Here is a 23,480-nt window from a genome sequence, read left to right on the forward strand (position 1 = left end):
TGGAATCAATTTGTTTAAAAGGATTAATGTCCTTTCCAGGTCAAATATTCTATCTTTTGATGATTTGATGATCTGTTCATGCTGAGAATATTGATATGTCCTCTATAGTTTTATAGCCTGTGTTACGACAAAGACTTCAATTTTTAAAGAGATTAAATGATTGTAATAAATCTGAAAGCTATCCCACATTTTAGTGGAAGAAAGTATTTAGATCAACTTACTATGTTATCAGTACTCAATGAAGCTTAGTATATGAATAAAAAAGACGCCTTAATCTTAGGAAACAGTTTTATTCCTTAACAAATTGCAAAATTGCTTCTCTAAATTTCCACATGTGATTTCCCTGTGAAAAGCCCACTCATCTGCACTGAAACAAATGTAGGATGTAAAGCCCAATATAATTGAGTAAGTAGGCAAGGACTAACTAAATGAAACCCCTTTCCAGGTTATAGGTATTTTAATGTGTTACAATAATGGATACAGAAAGACTAAAACACCTTCAAGAAGAGGCTTCCATGAAATCTCAGCTCAAATCCTACCTTCTGTAGGATGCCTTTGCCCATTTCCTGTGCTGCTAGTACCTTCTCCTTTGGGATCAACTTCCATTATTTCTGTATCTATCTTGTACAAGTGATATCTCTCCTATTAGAGTGTGAACTCCTTGAGAGCAAAGTTTATGTTTTTGCTCTTCTATGAATCCTGGGGCTTAACATCAGGTCTGACCCATAGAAATTGCAACAAATACTTCTTGACTCACTAACTGACCATTGTTACACAGAAGTGAGGCAAATCTTAGTTAAGAGGAGGAATAAGGTGATATAGGTAATAGGTGATATGGAGGAGGAATGAAGGGGAATAGCTGAGTGTAGGGAAGGGATGAATGAGGTGGTATATTGGATGGTAAGGGAATAGATGGGGGTATTCAGGAGGGGCTGCCAAAACAGGCTAGTCACAGGAGGCTAGAAACAGAGGACACTGGGGGATATAGACTGAACCCTTCAAGGCAGGAAAGGTATCTCTATAGACACAAATGAGTTGGGCCAGTCAGAAATGTTTTAAATCTGGCTAGAGGGCTTCTCTTGTCAGTTTCTAAAGTCCCTTGAGGGAGGAGTCGAGAGGGCTCCTTCCTTCCAGTCAAACTGAAGGGTGCAGGAAGTCTCGGGTTAAGACTTCCTGCCAAGATGGATGCCTGCAGTTCCCTCAAGAAATAAAAGAAAATAATTCCTTCCCTCTTCAACCCTTGCCTTAATTTTGATACAATGATTCACCAGAGGCTTGAATAGGTAACAAATGGGGTTTATTAATATCAGGGTTAATCAGAAGGAGAGAGAGGTTTAGGATTTGTAACAACCACTAGGGAGAAAGCTGAAGGTGGGGGAAGGGTCACAGAAGAGGGTTAGACTGAGAGAGCCTGCTCTCCCAGTCAGGAAGATTTGACTGCCTTAAAGTAAGGTATTTACTAGATCAATAAAATAAGGGATAGCTTGATTTAAAGATGTCCTACTTGCCTACAGAAAACTAAACCCACAAATCACCAAACCACCCTTCCTCCCAGAGCCCAGAGGGAAATTCATGGAAAATAACAGGGAAATAATATGGAGAGGGTCAGGGAGAGATCCAGAGAAATCAGCTAGGTTCAAATTGCCCAGAGACAAAGGCAAAAGCCACGTCGAGCCAAAAGCCAAAAGCAAAGCCTCAGTTGGAACATCAGCTCTCTTCAAGCCTCAGACTCCAACTGACTTTTTTTTTGTTTTTGTTTTTGTTTTTTAAACCCTCTCTTTCCATCTTAGAGTCAATATTGTGTATTGGCTCCAAGGCAGAAGAGTGGTAAGGGTAGTCAATGGGGGTCAAGTGACTTGCCCAGGGTCACACAGCTGGGAAGTGTCTGAGGCCAGATTTGAACCTAGGACCTCCTGTCTTTAAGCCTGGCTCTCAATCCACTGAGCTACCTAGCTGCCCCCTCTCCAAATGATTTTTGAGAAGATTCTAAGACTTAACTGCCAGGGCTGCTTACAGTTGACTTTTGAAAGAGCAAAAGCTTCTGTTGCATCCTTGCATTACACCATCAAACTCAATGGATAAATACTTTTTGACTGAAGACTCAAAAGAAGGAATATAAATACTGAAGTGCCTGAAATGGCATCGTTAATTTGGAAACAACTTAGCTCAGATGACTGCCACTATGGTATAAGGAGGTCTACAAAATTCCTAGACCAGATCTGGTAGGCATGAATGAGAGATATAAAGACAACATTTCAATATCCTCACTTACTTCTTCTGAGTCTGTGCCTCCCATGTAGATTCATTGTGTTCCATAACAAACACTCGAATAGGTCTTTTCTCTTTTGATGAGTTTTTGCAGGGATGGCCAGGAAGACTGGTGGCCACTGTGTTCCACACTCGCTCCCGGATCCGCTTTGTCTTCAGGCCATAGATAAGAGGGTTTAGCATGGGAGGGATAACCAAGTAGAAATCAGCTAGCAGCACCTGGGTGTGCAAAGGCACCATGTCTTGCCCTAACCAGGCCATATAGATGGATAATATGCCTGGCAAGTAGAAGAGAACCATGACACTCACATGTGAACCACATGTGCTGAGGGCTTTGACCCGAGCATCTCTAGAGGGGAGACGGAACACAGCCTGGAGGATCAGAGTGTAGGAGGTAGCAATGAAAGTCACATCAGTCCCCACAATGATAAAGGAAACAATCAAGCTGTAAAGACTGCTGGGCATGTGGTCAGCACATGCCAACTTGGCCACAGCCATGTGTTCACAATAGGAATGGGGGATCTCGTGGGAGGCACAATATGGCAGATGGACCACCATCCAGGTCATTGGAGTCATAGCTATGACAGCTCTTGCTATGATGCCCATGCCCATCCCTATCATGGTCCGTGGTGTGAGGATGGTTTGGTAGTGCAGAGGTTTACAGATGGCTACATAACGGTCAAAGGCCATAGCCAGGAGCAACCCTGTTTCTATAGCTGTGGTGGCATGGACAATGTACATCTGAGTGAAACAGGCAGCAAAGCCAATAATGCCATTGTCTGACCAGAAGATGTTCAACATCTTGGGCATCACTGAGGTTGACATGACAATGTCCACAGCAGCCAGGACACATAAAAAATAATACATGGGTTCATGTAAGGCATTGTCTGTCCAGATCACAGTCACAATGATAATATTTCCTAATAAAGCTATGGAGTACATGGCACTCAGAGGGACTGCCAGCCAAAGATGGGCTACCTCCAGTCCTGGGACACCCAGAAGGATGAAAGTAGCTGTGTTCAGTAAAGTGTCATTGAAGAGAGAGCCCAACATCACATGGGAAACTTCTTCCCTGTAGAAAAAGTCACAAAAGTGATCAGAAATCAGAGGTCAGAAGCCTTAGGCTGCTAATTTTAATGGATGGCCAAAATCTAAATGTAGTCTTTGGATAAGACATGTTTCTCATACATATCCAAGTGACACTGACCTTTTTTTCTATCTGATTGTCCTGATCTCTGTTCTTCAAGTTGGACATAGAGATGGCCATTAACTAATAAAGGCAATAGAGAATACCATACCTGGCATGGGATTCAGCAATCCTGAGTTTTTTGAGAATTTTTCATATACTGTATTAATTCCTACATATTAGGGAGAATTATTGTGTATTTCTCTGTCTGGGATCTGGTCAGAGATAACATCTAGCCTGCTGCTTTTTACATTTTCTTTGTCTTTTGAAATCCCAAAGAATGTCTTTCCTTTTTAACAGAACTTGGTTAATAAATGAAGGAGACAAGAGGTTTTTTTTTTCTTATTTTCCTATGGACATGACTATCTACCTGTGAAGATGGGGAGGGGTGAAAAGGTTGATGGATCACATTTTAATTAAGTATCACTAATTAAAGATGTCTTGGGGTGGTTAAGGAAGTGGTTGAATAATGAGCTATTAAAAATCTATTTATGAGACTGCCTAATCCAGTTGGGATCATCACTGGTCATGAGAGACAACCCTAGAGACCTCTAAAATCACTTTATTGGTTATGATGCTGAACCAACAAATAAACCTGATATAATCAATAAACATATTCTTATCCAAAATTCAGTCCCTTGAGATAAATTTAGTCTTAACAGTTTTTTTTAAACTAAACATAGTTATTTGACTAGGGTTTGTTCCTTTGTGTTCTTTGTCTCTGTCTTTGTGCCTTTGTCCCTGTCCCTCTGTCTCTTTTATTCCTTTCTTCCCTTACCTCTTTCTCATCTCATCTTCATTTCATAAAATCAAGTTGGGGAAAAAGACTTTTCTACAAATGAGAAGGTAGTTGGAAGGGTGGAGCTGCAGGGGCTAGAAGCAGGAGAGCATCTGACACTTAAACCTCACTCATCTGAATTGGCTCAAGAGAAGAATAAAAACATATACACAAAGTTGAGTATAAGAATACATTTCATTCAAAGGGAGATAGAAAGAAAAAGGGAGTAGGAAAAAAGAATTAAAGGTAAGGTAGTGACGAGCACTAACACCAACAAACTCCAGGTCTTTGTTAACAGATGTCTACGTCACATCTTGAACATCAGATGGCCTGAAAAGATCTCCAATGCTAGTCTCTGGGAAAGAACAATCCAGTACCCCATTAGTCAGGACATAAAGAAACATAAGTGGAGATGGATAGGACATACGCTACGAAAACCAGAAGACAACGTAGCCAGACAAGCATTGAGCTGGAACCCTTCAGGGAGGAGGAAAGTTGGAAGACTAAAACAGACCTGGCGAAGATCTGCTGAAAATGAAACAAAAACGGTCGGAATGACATGGGCCCAGCTGGGGGAAGTTGCCCAGAACAGAGTCCGTTGGCATAAGATGGTTGCGGCCCTATGCTCCTAAGGAGTCAACAGGAATAATAATAATAATAATAATAATAATAATAATAATAATAATAGTAAAAGAGGCAATTATCCTAAACAGAACAAATTCTATGAGAATGTACAAAAATAATTTTAGCTTTCTTTGACATGGCAAAAAATATCAATCTTATAAGGTGTTCATCAGTTAAGGAATAACTGAACAAATTATAACATAAATTTGATGGATTACTATTGTGCTATAATGGTGATGAGAACATTCTAAGCCAAATTTGGGAAGACCTGTATGAATTGATGCATAGTGAAGTGAACAGAACCACAAGGCTAATTAATACAGTGATAAAATGTTGAAGATAAACAACATTGAAAGAAGTAGGAACTCTGATCAGTATAATGATCAATCATAATTCTAAAGGACTCATGATGAAAAAAATTACACATCTCCTGATAAAAAAGTATTTTAAATGGACAAAATTAAATTTTATTTTCCCTGATTATACATGTTTGTAGGAAAGGTTTTGTTTTTCTTTCATGCTCAGTTGAGCCTGGACAAATATAGGATTAAAGAAAGAAGGGTAGATATTTTCTGATAAAAAATAAAATTTTAAAAATATAGATAAACAGAGTAGCAGATCTTTCTGTTTCCTTAAGGTGCAGAACAAGGATCAACAAACTATATTGAAACAGTTTCATCATAATATGAAGTAAAGGAGGAAATTTTTGCAATAATTTTTATATATAACTGAAATAGGCTACCTCAGGATGAAGTTGATTCCCCAGAACTTAGGTTTCTTTTGCCCAGGCTGAATAATAATCCTTGCAAAGATTGTGATCAAGAAAATACTCCTTTAGTCACAGATTTGGAGAAAATCCAATTTTATTTTTAACAAGTAAAAGTTGGGGGCGTGTGAGTAAGGTGGAAAAAGCAAAGAATTTGGAATCAGAGAGGACTAGAATTCAAATCCTGATTTTTCCAATTGTTACCTATATGATCTTGGGCAAATCACTCCGCCCACCTGGGCCTCAGTTCCCTCATTTGTAAAAGGAAGATGTTGGATTCAGTTACTTCTAAGGTTACTTTTACCTAAAAACTATTATCCTATGAAATTACTTTGCAAACCTCATACTATATAAATGTTTTATTATTTTATAATTCATTTAACTTATAACATAATCAATAATCCATTATTAACTCTGAAAACAAGAATCTTGCTTGGGCAAATGGAAACATGACCTGTTGGGGACAAATGTGTCAAGTCTTAACAGAAGATACTGACTCCAAAAATAGAGGACTAGCCCAAAACATTTTACATAATATTTAGTGAAAATAATTCAGTAAACATTAACTGAAGGTCCAGCATATGTTAGGCAGTCACGGTGTGATGTACTAGAGATTCATACATGCAAACAAGATAAGCCCCTGCCCTGGAGAAACTTGTATGATGTAAGGAACATTTTTATTGGTGGACTTTCTCTGAACTAATGCACCCAATCCTCCTTCTCTGGTCCTGTCTGCCATAAGTGTACCCAGCTAGCAAACTGTAGATAGACAGTGAACAACTGGGTCTCAGAGAAGGACAAAATGTTTCTGTGGGAGGGCTTTCTAAACTTGATGGGGAGATGTATAGTAGAAGAAGAAGGGGGGCACATAACATGGCTAGTGAGTAAAGCAAAAGACCTGATGAACATGAGACAGCAAGCTTCTAATCCTGCTTCTGCCACTTTCAGAGAAGTTGAGTGATCCTGGCTGGGCAAAGTCACTTCACTTGCCTAAAGTTTCTTTTTCTTCATATGCAGCATGAGGAAACTAGAACTGGGATGGCTCTTAGAAATCATCCAGTCCAGCATTTTATGCTATAATTTTCTCCAGTCATTTTTCTGAATCCTTATTGTTCCATTGACAAATTTGGCAGAAATTTCAATCAATTTCAATCATTCTTTCTCAAACTTACCTTCTCTCTTTCTGGAAGTATTACTTTGGGAAAAGTCCATTTAGGTAAGTACGGTGGCCCAAATGTAGAAGGACAGAAGGAGGGAAGGAAGGAAGGAAGAAAGCTTCTATTAAACAACTTCTATGTACAGGCATTGTGCTTTGTGCTTTATTATCTCATCAGTCCTCACAATTGCACTGTGAAGTAGGTATTATTATTATACCCATTTTGTTATACCCATTTACAATTTAGGAAATTGAGGCATAGGTTAAGTGACTTGTCCAGGGTCATAGGCTAGTTTTTGAGGCTGAATTGGATCTCAGATCGTCCTGACTTCAAGCCCACCACTCTAACTATGCTACCTAGAAGCCATGGCATCATCCTGTCATATTTCTGAAGGTAGAACCAAGACATGGATGGATGGAACAGGAACTGACCTCTTCTTTCTTTTCTTTAAATTTTAGGTTACAAATTTATTGAATTATTAAACCAACAAAAGGTGCGAAGGATGTAATAAAGGGTTCAAAAAGGACTTAGTTAAATTTATAGGGACAGTAATTATTCCCTCAAAGTTAACTTCTCAAAACTCTTGTATAACATTTTCAAAGGTCTATAAAACTTTATGGGGGGCAGCTGGGTAGCTCAGTGGATTGAGAGTCAGGCCTAGAGACAGGAGATCCTGGGTTCAAATCCGGCCTTAGACACTTCCCAGCTGTGTGACCCTGGGCAAGTCACTTGACCCCCATTGCCCACCCTTACCACTCTTCCACTAGGATTCAAAACACAGAAGTTAAGGGTTTAAAAATGTAAAAAAAAAAAAACCTTTATGGCCAGAAGTTCTGACCTAAGATAGTGGCCATTAGCAGGATCTGGGGGTATCACTCTAATTTCTTATGGAAAAGAGATAACTTAAGCTATTCCTTCCTCTGTCCCATGTAATTCCAGAGACAAGAGCTAGGTCATCAGTGGTTTGAACTTATTTGGAAGTCTATTTAAATCAAGAGTAGAAATAATCTTGAAATAGATGCATTTTCTGCCTATAAAACTGGATGATATCAGTGTGCTTCCCTTGGAAATATTAAAGAAATAGCAGGATACATGCTAGGTATCATCAACTTCAGAACATCAGACTTGGAGTGAGAAAAGCCTCAAATTCCTGCCTCAAAAACCTAACCACTCTGTGATTTGGAGAAAATCATTTAATTTCTCTCAGCTTCAGTTTCCTCATCTGCAAAATGGGAATAATGGTAGCACCTGTTGGACAAATTTCTCATATGTCTCAAATAAGATAAAATAAATAAAATGTCTTGCCAGTCTTAAAGTCCTATACAATTTTATTCCTATTATTTTGTTACAAATCTATGGCCCTGGAAAGTCATTCGAGCTCTCTTGGTCTCAGTCTATAAAAGAGATAATAGAGCCAACCTTACAGGGAGTTATGAGAACTAAATAACAGAATAAATGTATAACATTTTGAGTACCTTAAGATAAAACATAAATGTGAATGGATGCCATTATCCTCTTAATCAGGGTGGCAATCATTCCCACAGCATCACACAGGTCCCTTCCAAAACTAAAATCCTAGAATTCTTTAACTGCTTACAGTTTTCATGATTTAAAATAAATCTATTTCCTCTTTACATTATCAATTGGGTGAGATCACTCCTGAGAGCTCCTCTATGGTTTAATGACCAATATCCTTTTTGACCCCTTCTCTCCCTCCATCATGGCATACATTCATTAAATTAGAGTCACATCTAGAAGGACCTTTGGAAGCATCTAATCTGAACACTATACAGGTAAAAAGGGTCTTGAGCACATCAGTAAACAAAGGTGGGACTTAAAGTCAGTTCCCTTTATTCCAGATATGGAACTGCAAAGAGCCTCATTGCCTCTTCCTTTACTTTGACCCCTGGCCTCCATCTAGGGGAATTAATGGGATCACCAATGCTCCTGTCTGAAGAGAATCAAACTCCATATCTCTATTAGCCCCATCTGCCAATTTATAGACCCAGCACCCTGTCTGACCTTTGTCCGTGTTTTTTTAGAAGTGGCCCCTCATTACCACTCCATGCTGGCTCTGCTGCAGGAGAACAAGAACTTCAATTAAGTTAGAATGTGTGGTACCAGAAAGAGATGTAAATGGATGAGAGGGAGAATTGGACTTTTATATGAAAAAAGTAGCTTCAAGATTTGACTCACTTTTTTATCTCCTGTCCCTGAAGCATCCAGAACAGCATCCCCTACCAATGACTCAATTAAGTCCCAATATCACCCTCATTTCCAAATACAGGGATTCCCCAAAGATTTGATTACTCTTTAAGGAGTGACCTGGTTTCTCATCCCAGCTTTGACAATGAATCAGTGAATGATATTTTGCAAGTCCCTTTCCCTCTCTTGGCCCAGATTTCTCATCTATAAACGAAAAGTCTTGAACTATGTTCTCTCTAAGGTCCTTTCCTATTCCAAGTCACTCTGATGTTATGAACCTTAGCTGAGCTCCTTGGGACTGATTAAGCAGAGTAAAGGGAGTTCTGAGCATTTCAAAGAAAGTGAAGGGGTGCTGGAACAGCCACAGTGGAACATCAACATTAACGAGGCTGCATATCTTTGGCCCCCAGAGTCTCCCAAGGGGCTAATGAGGAGGCTCTCCTAGCAGGTGTTATCACCTCTTCCATTGGTCTCATTGGGAAGTGAATGCTGAGCCAAGTTTGAACATAGCCACTGAATAATAGCAGGGTATATCACCTTCATTCAGGCTTTCTTAATCTTCCCTCTTCTTTCCCACAGACTGCTCAGAAAAGAGAGTGATAGAGGCTGTGAAGAATGAACTTAAAACTTCTTTCTGTTAGATATCAATTGACACAATTAAAAATATTATTTCTTAACCTGGTCAGCCTTGACAATCAGAAATAGTTTCGTTCAATTTTAATGACTTTAAAATTATAGTTGTGAATTCTATAATAGAGGCAAAGGGATCAAAAATTTTATTTGAAAAAAATTCTGTTGAACATGGGCTGATGGGGATATTATTGGGGACATAGACACTAAATGATAACTCTAGTCCAACTATCAATAATATGAAATTAGGTCTTGATCAATGATACGTGTAAAACCCAGTGGAATTGTGTGTAGGCTAAGGGGGATTGGGGGCTTGGGAGAGAGGGAAAGAACATGAAATATGTAACTATGGGAAAATATTCAAAATTAAAATTAAAAATATTTAAATTTAAAAAATTTTTAAAAAAAGAAAATTCTGTTGACTCCACAAAAATCAATCAAAATATTATTTGTTCAATACTTTATAATTTGATAGGTATAAATTCTGTCTCCACTAATTCAGGTTGTACCCCCTCAATAGAATTAGTAGGAACTGTTGCTATGGCTAAAAAAAGTTATTACCCAACAATCTACCATATGATTGATGACTCTCTCTAAATATAGCCAAACTGGTCCTTTGACATCAAGAACAGAATTGGTCACTAGGTCCATACTTGAAACATTTCTATTTTGGGAGAATTAGCCAGTACCTGATCTCTGGTATTATAGCCTCTGAGAATTCAGGGTCATCTCTGTGTTACAGTGAGGAATCTGAAAATAACCTTGATGGAGAAAATAATCATTTTGTTAGTGTGGAAGCTTCCTCCGAAGAAAACCAAAAGTCATCCATGAATTATTAGGGGATGAACTTAGAGAACTTACTGAGGCTCAGAGAGATCTTGACTTTTTCATGATCACTCAGTGAATCATTATAGAGGAGTGACTTGAATCTAGAACTTTCAGACTTAGAGGGTGTTTTATTCTCTTCCCCAAAAAACTTTGATCTGAAGGGTGCATTATTTGACTTTGAAACCTGGTCAGCCTTAGCAGCTACCTCCTCTGGTACCTTGGTTATAAACCTGGTTTCTCTTCAGGTGTATAGCAGGATTCTGAGGAGGAAAACAAAAACTGATTCTTTAAGGGTGTGTGTGTGTGTGTGTGTGTGTGTGTGTGTGTGTGTGTGTGTGTGTGTGTGTGTAGCAGAGGCACCATATGCATCTTGCCCAACAGCATGGACCTCAAATCCAGGGAATGACCAAATGTGTGGTTCCTAGAGAGTAGTTAGGGCTTTTCTTGGTCAAGAGAACTCTTGATTTTTTTCAATTACATGCAGAAACATGATAATATTCCCACTCCTCCCCTTTCCCCAGATGGTAAAAAATCTGATATAGGTTATGCCAGTGTTGTCATGCAATATATATTTCCATATTTCTTGGGACATGAAAGAAGATGCATACCACACATACAAGAAAAAAAACCATGAAGGAAATAGATTGAAAAATGAAATGCTTCACTCTGCAATGACTGCAACAGTTTCTTCTATGATGGTAGATAACATTATTCATCATGAGTCACTTGGGGTTATTTTGGATCCTTGCATGAAAGTACACTTATATAATGAATCATATGAAGTCACTGTTGCAATGTAGGTCCTGTCTATCAATGGAGGGTAAGGGAAAACTAAAAGCATTCTGTGCTATTGTCATCATTGAATACAATTCTTATAGCAATTTACAAAATAAAGCTACAAAAATCATAAGGATTTTAAAATAGAAATAATAATGATTCCTTCCACTGATCCTCATATGATACGAACTTAAAGACCTCCACCATACTTGTCGTCTTCCTCAGAATGCTTATTCATGTTCCTTTGTGCTGCCCAAAATGAACAAAATAATATACATAAGAGCTAACTAGGACAGAGAACAGAAGGAAATTACCTCTTGATTACTAAAAGCTATGCCTCTTCTAACATATCCCAATATCCAATTTGCTTTCAAGACAACCATAGGACACATCTGACTCATACTGAGCATGCAATTCACTAAAACCCAAAGAATTTTCAGGAAAAAAAATGGTCTGTCCTTGTTTTCTCTATCTTGTATTGTGTGTTTTTTAACCTAAATAAATGATTTTATATTTATTCTTTTTGAATTTCATCTTCCTGGAATTAATTCTGTAGACTGCTGTTTCATTAAAAAAATTCAATTGGAGTCATATAAATGAAAATATAAAGATTTATAATTTCCTTTCATTTTCTTCTCTTGTGTTTGTTCTTTTTTAGTCTTTTTTTTTAACTTGGTTTTCCTATCATTCTTCTTAATTTTTGTCAAAGTATTACACAGGTTTTCTACTTCTTTGGTGCCTTTTAAATCTTGCTCTTATTCATCATCTCAATTTTTTGTCTAATTTTACTTAAATCTGTTCATTTTTGTTAAATTTTTTAAATTAATTTGAGTGTTTTATTTGTAAATTATCCTGGCCTTTTAAAATTTCATTCTAAATTATTATTTTCTTTTTCTCTCTGGGTTTGAATTTAGTTTTAGATACTCCATAGTTTTGTGTCCCTGAGCAAATCACTTAACTTTTGACCCAGTTTCCTTAAATATAAAATGGGGACAATACTATCTGCCTCACTGAGTTATTGTGAAGGTCAAATGAGATGACATTTGTAAAGCATTTAGTACAGTATCTGGCATATAACATCTGCTTATTATCCTCCTTCCTTTTAATTGATGTGAGTGCCTAGAGACTTGAATTTTTCCTTAAGGACTTCTTTAATTGCATTCCACATATTTCAGCACATTGTTCCCAGTTTTCTTAGATAAAATTATCTTTTGCTTTTATTATTATTATTATTTTATTATTTAATACGTTGTCTTTAGAATTACCTTGGTCTGCTTTTTACTCCAATTCTTTTATATTTCTATTCTGATGGCATTAGTAATAGTATTTATTGTGTTGTAAAAATAAATTTAAGCTTTCCTCAAATATTTAAGTTCTTCATGTCCTAGAACAGTGATGGACAAACTACGGCTGGCAGGCCCAGATGCGGCCCCCTGAAATGTTCTATCCACTGTGCGACATTATTCCATTGATTTATTCCACCTCCAACCAGAGGCTGTTTGGTAAGCTGCTAGAGGGATCTTTTGGTGGAGAAAGGAGGAATAAGTTAAACTATATGGTTCCTAAGACCCCTTCTAACTCTAAAATTCAAAAATGGCAACCATATATGTTATATTATGTTATGTTATATAGTTAAGATGTTCCATTGTAACTGCTTTAAAGAGTCTAAAACTATGTAGACCAACACGTGATCATTATTTTTGCAGTTCAATTCTCTGGATATGTCATAAAGACAGTTTAGTATGATTGGAAAGTGCCAATATTGATATCAGGAAAATCTGAATGAATTCTTGCTTTGATACTTCCTAGCTGTGTGACTATGGATAGTTTGTTTATTCTCTCTGACCTTCAATTACATAAGAATATTAATTGAGACCTGTAAGGTACCTCAGAGTTCATCTACTCCATCCTCCTCATTTAACAGATGAGAAAAGTGGTAACAGGAGTTTTCATTTTGATTTTTTTCTGCAACAAGGTTGGAAGGTAGAGACGGCAGATTTTTAACACATGAAAAAATTAAAATGTAATTTACAAACAGATCAAGAGAAATGAAATTATTTTCCCAAGGTCTTATAGTCAGAGAGTTGCAGAGTGGGGCTTTGAACTCAAATAATTCACACTGATGCTGTTTCTTCTGTATCATGCTGGTTCCTTGGTACCTAACCCACAGCACTGGAACCTAATATATGTTTGATTAATTGGATTTAATTCCTTACATATAAAATACATAATAATAAAATTATTTTTTACTACATAATTCTCTGGGTATGGAAGGGAAAGAGTTTTACAAATATTAAAGCATAATAGACATTTGAGTTATTATGATAGTGTTCTTCTCTGAAATTTGAAGTCTTTCCTTAGAAATAGGAATTTTGCATACTTTCAAACATAACAAGAAGATTTGCAAAGGAAGTCAGCAGCCATCTAGTCCAACTGATGCCTGAGAAGAAATCTACAATATTCTTAACAAGTGCTTCCTCAGTCTTTATATGAAGACCACTAGAGGTAGAAGCAATATAGTTTAGTGATGAAGGTATCTTCTTGAGAGGTCACATGGTATTGGGAAAATATTACTGGATTTGCAGAAAAAAATTTTAATTAAAACACAGCTTTTACTGCTTGCTAACTGTGTAGCCTTGAGACAATTGATTCACCTCTGGCCCTCAGTTTCCACATATATTAAGTAAGGGGGATAGACTATGACAGCTAAGATCAATTCCATCCCTTATTGTTGACAAATTTATCCTTATATCTCTAGTCTTCTTAACTTCTAGCCACTGCCTCTAATTCTGCTTCTAGGGTCCAAGAGGATGTTCATTTCAGATTTCTAGTATGTCCCCTCTAAGGAAGTTCATATTGACACTCATAATTATCACAGAAAGAATTGGAAGGGATTTCCAAAAGTCATCTTCTAAGAAATATCCCTTGATACTTGATCCTAAGATCTGCCTAAAGGTTTCATTTCTCTAAGTTAAATATTCTTAATTTCATGAACACTTCCCCTGTGACATGATCTCTAAAGCTCTCCCAGTTCTTTGAAACCACTCCACATATTATGGACACAATATTACACATGTGATCCGATCAGGGCAAAGGGCAAGCGAACAATTACTTTCATTGTTCTGGAGACTATACCTCTCTCGAGGTAAATTAAAAACTTGATAGCTTTTGTGGCTATCATGTTTCACTACTGTCTCATGACAGAGTACTCTTCCCAATAGGAAGAGGAAGAAAGGCAAATTTGGAGGGCCATAATCCAGGACATCCCAGTTCCTCAATGTCCTTCCTTCAAGGTCCTGATGATCCTACGAGTAAGGGATAGGAGACCAAAGTGCCTGAGGAAAGAGCTCTCAGTTCAGAAAACAAGAAGCTTTGACTGGGAGTGTTGGCTGACTAGGTCCATCTAATTCCCAGTAGGACCTGGGAAACCACTTTGCCTGGATGTCTCAGATTATCTGGCCTACTTTTAATAGAAATATTTATCTAAGTATGTGAAACATTTGAGTCCCCAGATATTTCACTGTTATCAATGAGCGTCAGGAAACTATTTGAAGATTTAGACATTTGCCTATCTGTTCACAGGGGAATCTAGGGAGTTGGCAAAGTGAGAAGTTCTGGGTTGTCCATTGAGAATCAAGGTCCCTGTTGCACACAAAGGCATGGTCCTTAGCTACTGATAATCCCTAAACACTAACTCTTCCTCCTCAACCACAATTTCAATCCATCATGCTGTCAAAGCCATTGTAGGATCAGGGCTTAGGATAATATCAACAGAACGGGTAAGTTGAGGAATGGAGAGCATAAGCTCAATTTCAGGTCTTGCACACATTTCTGAGTTTCATCCAGCTAAGGATAACTTTATCTATAACTCAACTCCTTTTTCTACTACCATCTCCCAAGCAGTCAAGGGGAGGGGAGGGACCCTGGCTCCTTGAGAAAGAGTATGCTTAAGGTTGGGCCACTCAGGTGCTCCCAAATAAAGAGCAACAGGTGCTGAAGTTAAATCCAGCCCTCCCTTGATGCCTTCTTCTGCAATGTAGTTTTAGTTTCTCTTCTGGGCCTCCTTGGTCCCTGAACACAACTCTAGCCTCAGAGCTCTCTCCCTAGCACTCATGGGCTTAACGAAAATCTCCTGGATTTGTACCCAGATCCCAGCTGCCCCAGTTCCCACTCTCCATTACTTCAATTCAAACTAAAAAGAAGATATAAAGACCAGGCTATTCTGATTCTAACAAGACATACTTCTGGCTAACCCAAGGACAGAAAGCAGAATCCCGGACCATGGTGAGTGTGGAGCTAAGTTTATGAAAAAGACCCAATGAGGGTGAAATGATTTCAGGCAATGGAGTCACACCTCTTTGACTCTTCACACTGATAGGTCCCTAACAAAAGTCCGTGGGATAGTAGAGAAGTTATTTAATTTTAAATCAAAGGATGCTAGATTTAGAGGTAGAAAGAACCTTAAAAACCATCTAGTTCAGCTCCTTCTTTTTTAAAGATGAGAAAACTAGGATCCTAAAAATGTATGTGTCACACAGGGGATAGATTTGAAGTCCTGCTCTTTGCCTTCAAAATAAAAGCTCTGTCCATTGTTCCCTGCTGTCTCTCAAATTCTCTTAAGTCCTAATCCTGGCCCTTTTACAACCTGCATTGCTTAAGGCAAATTAATTTCCCCTCCTTAGATATCAGACTCATACTATGAGAAAAGTAATTTAATCCTTTTATTTTATAGATACGATCTTAGGAACTCATTCACCCATTCTGATGATGGGTAAAACAGAACCAACCTTCTCAATCCATTAATTGAGCAATCTTTCAGAGTAATTAGCTTATCTGGGGATTTCTTGGGGAGGTGTCGGGTGGCAGTTTGAGGTACCTGGGCACAGAGAAAGGAAGTTAGTGAAGTTTGCCTTCTGTGCCTCTGCTTTACAAGCCTTGCCAACGGCACGAATTGTTATCACAATCTAGGCATTGCAACCTTAAACTGAATCCCCAGGCCCCCAGGACATGGGGCAGCTTGGAGAATGGAGATTACGGCAGCCCTAAACTATTATATTAATAAAGGATTCCCCAGTCCTCACCACCTCCTTCCTTATCACTTCATGATCCTGTCATAGGCATAAATTGAACTAAGTGTCCTATCCTGTTGTGCCACTAAGTTCTTGGCAGACGCCTAACCGCTTCTTTTGCCCAGATGTGTCCAATTATTCAGCGTTACTGAACGGGCAGGGCTACCTACTGGTTCTAGGACACAGATGGTAAATCCGGAGTGAGGCTTAAGTCCTTGAATTCTCCTAGGCAAACAATCCCACCTGAATAAAGGAAGCGATAGTCTGTTGCCATGGAAACTCTCACAGGCATAACTCATTTGAACCGGACAGGCTACTTGTTTCTCTGTGACCTCACTGTGGATATCCTGGCTTGGTTGGGAGACAGGTTGGCTCTCTTGCCCAGGTCAAGGATTCCTAAAGATCAGGTTATTCTGGAAAAGGCAGAGGACAAAACAGGGGCACGAAGAGAGGAGTGAGTAGGGAATCAAGGCTTTGGTTGGTCGTAAAAGCATGCTCCTTAGCCACCGATAATCCCTAAACACTAACTCCCCCCACCTCAGCCTTAGCCCTGCAATATTCTAAAAGGCATGTTAGGATGGAAGCCTAGAGTAATATCAAGAGCAGAGGGAAACTGAGGGGAGTGGAGAAGAGTCTCCGTTTCAAGTCTTCTACAGCCGAAATGATGAACTTCCTTCAGCCAGAGAGCCTCACCTACATGCCAGCTCCCTCATCTACCACCTGCTCCCATTGTTGCATCTCTGCAGAGCCCAGGAGACATGCCATCTTTGTCCCCCACCTCAGTGATAAGTATGGCATGTCTCCAAAGACTGCAGAGATGCTATTCCTAACTTCCTCTGACCCCATTCCCTAAGAAGAGTCAGTGAAAACTGCAAGGTTTCATTATTAAAACAAAATCAAGACTAATTATGGGAATAAAAAAAGGGGGTAGCTGGGTAGCTCAGTGGATTGAGAGCCAGGCCTAGACACTTCCCAGCTGTGTGACCCTGGGCAAGTCACTTAACCCCCATTGCCTAGCCCTTACCACTCTTCCGCCTTGGAGCCAATATACAGTATTAAATCCGAGACGGAAGGTAAGGGTTTTATTTTGTTGTTGTTCGTTTGTTTGTTTTTAAACCCTTAACTTCTGTGTATTGGCTCATAGGTGGAAGAGTGGTAAGGGTGGGCAATGGGAGTCAAGTGACTTGCCTAAGAAAGGTAAGAGTTTTAAAAAAAATTATAGGAATAAAAAGACTCTTCTTATGTTATGAATGGAAAAACACCTTGAAGTAGTGAAAAGAGCACAGGTCAGAACTGAGTTCCAATCCCACTTCTAGTACTTATTAATGATGTGGTCACAAGGACAAGTCATTTCAATTTTGTGACTTAGTTTCCTCATCTGTAAATTTTTTGTTTTTCTTCTGTCATTTCATTTCATTTCCTTTCGTTGTTCTTCAGGACATTTCATTCATGTCCAACTCTTTGTAACCTCATTTGGAAGATATTGGGGTTATTTGATATTTCTCCAGCTCATTTTACAGAGGAGGAAACTGAGGCAAGCAGGGTTTAGTGACTTGCTTAGGGTGACATATTTAGTAAGTGTTTTGAGGCCATTTTTGAACTCATGAAGGTGAATCTTCCTGACTTCAGATCTGGCCCTTTCTCCACTGTACCCCATAGCTCCTATAAAATCAGGTTGACAATAGTCCAAACCCGTTATAAACTCACAGGTTTATTGCAATTCTTAAATGCCATAAAGCATCATTTTTTGGTCCAACTATGCCACTATATAGCAAAATACCAAAATGAGGAAACACCCTCTACCAACATAAAACAATGTGTGCTCTGCAACTTAGAGTATTAATTAGTGAACCAGGGCACCGAGATACTCTGTGATTTGCAAAGTAGGAGTCAAGATTTGAACACAGGTCTTCTTGCCTCGAAGTGCAGGCATCTATCTGAATTCTCCAGCTGACTCTCAATAAAGCATTATGTGAACCTTAACATACAGTACAGATATCAGTTCTTAGTAGAAGCCGAGTCCGATCTGTATGTCTACAATGCGAGGAGGAAATGCCTGCTGCTATAAGCAGTGAAAAGAACAGCAGGTCTGAAATAAAGGCCATTGGGTCCACATCTAACCAATCTCATCTAGTTCTTGTTACCCCTGAGATTTAGCCTTCCTCAGCCTCCATTTCTGCATTTGTAAATTGGAGGACAGCCTCCACATGGCTATTATGAAGATATTTTACATGGGCTCAGAAGGCATAGAAGAGACACTGTTATCATCACCACTACTATCAATTGCTTTGCATTGTTGCAGTCTTATCAGTTGTATCCAAATCTTCTTGACACTATTTAGTTGTGGGTTTTTTTTCTTATCTTGGTTTGGGTTTTTTTGGTGTAGATACTTGAGTGCTTTGCCATTTCCTTCTCCAGCTCATTTGCATATAAGGAAACTGAGGCAAACAGGATTGAGTTACTTGCCCAGGGTCACATAGCTAGTAAGTATCTAAGGTTAGCTTTGAACTCAGGAAGAAAGCATCGTCCTGACTCCAGACCTAGTACCCTAGCCACTGTGCCACCAACTTCTACTAACATCATCATAAACAATTCTGCATTTATATAGTGCTTTGGTTATGAATTTATTTATACCTATAAATTGATTTTATATTTATTTTATTATTATTATTTTATATTTATATAAATGCTTGTATTTATATAGTGCTTTGAGGTTTAGAAAATGTTTACAAATATAATAATAACAATAATAATAGCTAACATTTATTACTTTATAACATATTATACATATGATACATATAACATATTATGTATATAATATAACATATATTGCTACCTGCCAGACATTGTTAAAGGCTTTCTAATTATTATCTCATTTTATCTTCACAACAACTCTGGGAGGTAGTATTATTATTATTTTACCCATTTTACAGATGAGAAAATTGAGGCCCAGAGAATTTAAGTGACTTGGCTTATTATCACACCTGTGACTAAAGCCAGATTTGACTTCAGATCTTCCTGACTCCAAATCCAGCCCTCTAGCATCATATTGCGTAATGTGTTGCATCTTCCAACCTCATCTCCCGTGTTTTCCTTACAGGTTGTATTCATGATGCTCCTCTCAAAGACATCCCAAGTTGTCCATATCCCTCTTACATGGTGGAGCCCAGCATATGATCCAGGACTCTAGTAAGTACCTGAGCCCACTGAGGTGGTGAAATCACACTGAGGGAACCATGGCATTCAGGACAAGCTCAAATTCAGTTCCTGGTCCTAGCCAACACCTTATCCCTAACTGTGTTTTCTAATTCTTCAGGTAGCGCAGAAATACAGTGAGACAGGGAAGGCGCTTGAAATTTGTAACTGAAATTCATTCAAATATGAAGGCAAAATTAGTGATCTGGCCATTGCCAGTTAACTAAGTGATTCTCTAAAGGACAGAAAGCAAGGACAAAGGAAGCATGAAATAATACCTGAAAAGGAAAATCATTCCCCAGTTAAAAAAGAAGAAGAAGAATGATAATAATAGCTTTACTAGCTGTGTGTTCCTGGGGCAAATCACTTAAAGGCTTCGCAGTCGTAGCTTCATCATCTGTAATCTGGAAATAACAATAGTACCCACTTTCCCAGGGTTATTATGAGGATAAAATGAGATGAGGCAATGGAGAGAACACTGGAGTAATAAGGAGGAGACTTGCATGCTAGATTTGCCTCTAAGTCAATCCAACAAACGTTTATTAAGTACCTTTTACATGCCAGGCACTGTACTAACTGCTGGGGATACAAAGAAAAACAAAATAAACAAATAGGTGAGTGAAGGAACAGATAGACAGATGAATGAACAAACAAACAAGTAAATGCATAAATATGTGAATGAATAAATAAATAGATAAATCTCTTCTTAACCAACCAGCTCAATTCTTAACTCTTGTTGGAAGTCTAATGCCAATTCTTGGATTGTTTACATAGCTGGGAAGCTTCATAGATAAAAGGGCCCTTGGAAATTCTCAGACTGTACAGATTTGAAGGCTTATTTTTAATGCAATATGAAAAAAATCATTCCCTTTTAAGACCCTCCCTCACCCAAGTTCCTCACCTTGCCTTTCTGAATTCTAGCATTAATATCTTGAGGCAGTATGGTAGAATGAGCAGAACAGAAGGTGAAGTCAGTGGCCCAGGGTTTCAAACGCAACTAAACTGTTTATTATTTATATGACTTAAATTGCATCCACCCTAAAAAATAAATATTTATATTTCTTTAATAAAAGGTTATTTTTAAGGAGGCTTGCTAGAATAAAGGGTACTTTGGCCAATGGTTTGAATGAAGGAGACAGGTTTTTTTGAAATTACATCTATTGGGAGAGATGGAATTGTGGCTATAAATTCATATAATAAACTTAAAAGTTAGGTGAAGGATTCCTAAGCATAACCCTTGTTTTGAACTCCAGTGTCTGTGATTTTCACTGATCCAAGTAGATCACACTCCCTTCCCCTTCTTTCCAAGCTCAGGAGAAGCAGGTGAGGCCACCTGAGCAGGAAGAGGCAAAGGTGGGGAGGGTAAGCAGAATATTTGTAAAAGGGCTCTGAACCAGTGTCTTTGCTCCCTCTTACCTCCAGGGGAACAATATATTGACCACCATGGATTCTTCCATATTCTCCTGCAATGTGAGCAGCTATGACCACCCAACCTTCTTGCTGACAGGCTTCCCAGGCCTAGAGGCATCTCATCACTGGGTATCCATCCCCATCAACCTCATCTGCCTAATCTCCATATTAGGCAACAGCACCATTCTCTTCCTGATCCGAACAGACCCCAGCCTTCATGAGCCCATGTTCATTTTTCTGTCCATGTTGGTGGCCTCTGACCTCGGTCTGTGTGCATCTACCTTCCCAACCATGGTGCAGCTCTTCTGGCTGGGTGCCCGTGAGCTTCCCATTGACCTATGTGCAGCCCAGATGTTTTTCATCCATGCCTTCACCTATGTGGAATCAGGGGTGCTCCTGGCTATGGCCTTTGACCGCTTTGTTGCCATTAAAGATCCCTTGCATTATGCTTCGGTACTCACCCACTCAACGATGGCCAAAATAGGGGCTGCGGTTCTTGTGAGAGCAGTTGTTCTCAATGTCCCAGGACCCATTTTGCTCAGGAGGCTTGATTTCCCTCCTGTCAGTGTCCTCTCTCATTGCTATTGCCTACACTGTGACCTAGTAGGCCTAGCCTGTTCTGACACCAAGATCAACAGCTTCTTTGGCCTGGTCTCCATCCTGCTTTCCTTGGGGATTGACTCTACTCTCATCGTGGTTTCCTATGTGCTAATCCTCCGTACAGTGTTGGGCATTGCATCTCCAGAAGAGAGATTTAAGGCCCTCAACACATGTGTCTCACACCTCTGCATTGTGCTTATTTTCTATATGCCCAAGTTAGGATTATCCATACTGCACCGTGTTGAGAAACATACCTACCCTGCTCTAGCTGTGCTCATGGCTAACTTACATTTCCTAGTCCCACCCTTCATGAACCCTATTATCTACTGCATCAAGTCCAAACAGATCCGACAGGGTCTCTTAAGACGCTTCTGGCAGAAAAGAGTTGAGACCTCCTAAAGAGGATGGAGCCAAGGCAGACTAGGAAGCGTGACACTCTAAACAGCTTGAATGTCTTCAGATAATCTAGGGATTTTCTTGGAGTAGCTACATATTGGGAAATATGAATGAATATATCACATCTTTTTTAATTGAGAAATAAGGGGCAGAGAAAACACAATCTCATTGTCAAGCCCTCACACTCAACTATTTTTTTTCATTTCTGAATATCTCAAACTCTTGGGTGGAATTTCAAGGGGTGACCTTGAGTCTGGGAATGACTGAAATATTTCAGATTGATGGGTACTCTGAAATATTTTGGCTTTTAGGTCTCAAAAAATGCCATACACATGCCATATGGTACCACACCATACCTTTCAGTTAATATTGATAAACAGAGGGTATCTTTGAGAAATTCTTTCTTATATCTGACTCCCAGACAGTATGGATCTCTCCTTTTTTCACATATCTAGGATAATCCTATATTCACTGTCTTTATTTCATGATTATTGGTGGTTTGCTGGTTTCTATGATAGGTAAAGAGGACACAGAGAAAGAATATCAGACTTCAATGTCATGCTCCAAGTTCAACACCAAGCACAATATGGCCAATATGAAATATCTAGGGCAAGGCTATTTCTTTCCCCAGGCAGGACTTAGGTGTATCGGATCAGTGATGGTTAGGAGGATGGGGAGAGGAGTATTGAAGACGTTGTTTTTCTTATATCATCCATGGAATCATAACCCTAAGTTCCTCCTCTTAAAACCCAGATATTCAGAAACTTGCTTCTCTTTCCAAGATCAAAAGTCAGGAAGCTGAGATTCTGGAAAGATAGTGAGAGATTAAGGCACCTAGGTTCTGGAGGAAGAGTGGAAAGCTAGGTTAAATAAATGAGGAGGTCACATTGAAGATTTGCATTGGCCTAGAAATACTATGTACAAACTTATCAGCATTCCAAATCTTCTGATGCATCTTGAGACAATTACTGAGTGAGTGGGGAAGAGAGGGAGGGAAAGAGGTACTGAAGAATAAGAGGGATAAGATCAGTGAAAAGGGGATTTTATGTATTTGTGTGCGTGTGCAGGCATGTGCATCAGTAAAGAGCAAAATGTTATGCATAAGGCTAGGACAACCAAATTAAGTCAGAACCATCTGTATGTATAGGCCTGTGTGGTACCAAAAAGGTCATGAAAGGAGAAATGAGTTCTGTTTCCTAGACAGATATTTCTTCTTCCCTCTTATCAGTTAAATTTTAAATTCATTATGGGCAGGAACCATGTTTATTAAGAACATATATAAGCTATTTATTGAGCTTTCTCTGTACCTCACTTTCCTTTTCCATAAAATAAAACTATTTATGTTGAGTAGTGGGAAGGATGTTATGAAGAATCAATGAAGCAGTGGATTTGAAAGCGCAATGTTCTATACTTTGTACTTTTCCAAGGCAAAGACTGTTATCTATAGTATCATTACCAGTATCATTATTATTACTAATATTCCAGAGTGGTAACATTTATGTCTATGAAAACTGGCAGTATATAGGGCTTACTTTGTTCCCTCATTCCATTCCCAGTCCTTCCTCCCTACATACAGTATGTCTACCTGATA

The 23,480-nt window shown here is 38.8% G+C and overlaps 2 protein-coding genes across 2 annotated transcripts; one reads left to right on the plus strand and one right to left on the minus strand.

Annotated features, from left to right (window-relative positions):
* Positions 1–2,268: 2,268 nt before the first annotated feature.
* Positions 2,269–3,333, minus strand: LOC123241187 (olfactory receptor 52I1-like). Its single transcript, XM_044668890.1, has one exon. It carries the CDS (start codon positions 3,319–3,321, stop codon positions 2,269–2,271), a length of 1,053 nt encoding a protein of 350 aa, XP_044524825.1. The 5' UTR covers positions 3,322–3,333.
* Positions 3,334–20,926: 17,593 nt separating this feature from the next.
* Positions 20,927–21,892, plus strand: LOC123239592 (olfactory receptor 51G2-like). Its single transcript, XM_044666859.1, has one exon. The coding sequence runs from the start codon at positions 20,927–20,929 to the stop codon at positions 21,890–21,892; it is 966 nt and encodes a 321-aa protein (XP_044522794.1).
* The last annotated feature ends 1,588 nt before the right edge of the window (positions 21,893–23,480 follow it).

The sequence above is a fragment of the Gracilinanus agilis genome, chromosome 3 (genome assembly GCF_016433145.1).
Source record: "Gracilinanus agilis isolate LMUSP501 chromosome 3, AgileGrace, whole genome shotgun sequence".
NCBI lineage: Eukaryota > Metazoa > Chordata > Mammalia > Didelphimorphia > Didelphidae > Gracilinanus > Gracilinanus agilis.

Coding starts and splice junctions, on each gene's coding strand:
- LOC123241187 (XM_044668890.1), bottom strand. CDS start 3,321: ATGTTGGGCTCTCTCTTCAATGACACTTTACTGAACACAGCTACTTTC.
- LOC123239592 (XM_044666859.1), top strand. CDS start 20,927: ATGGATTCTTCCATATTCTCCTGCAATGTGAGCAGCTATGACCACCCA.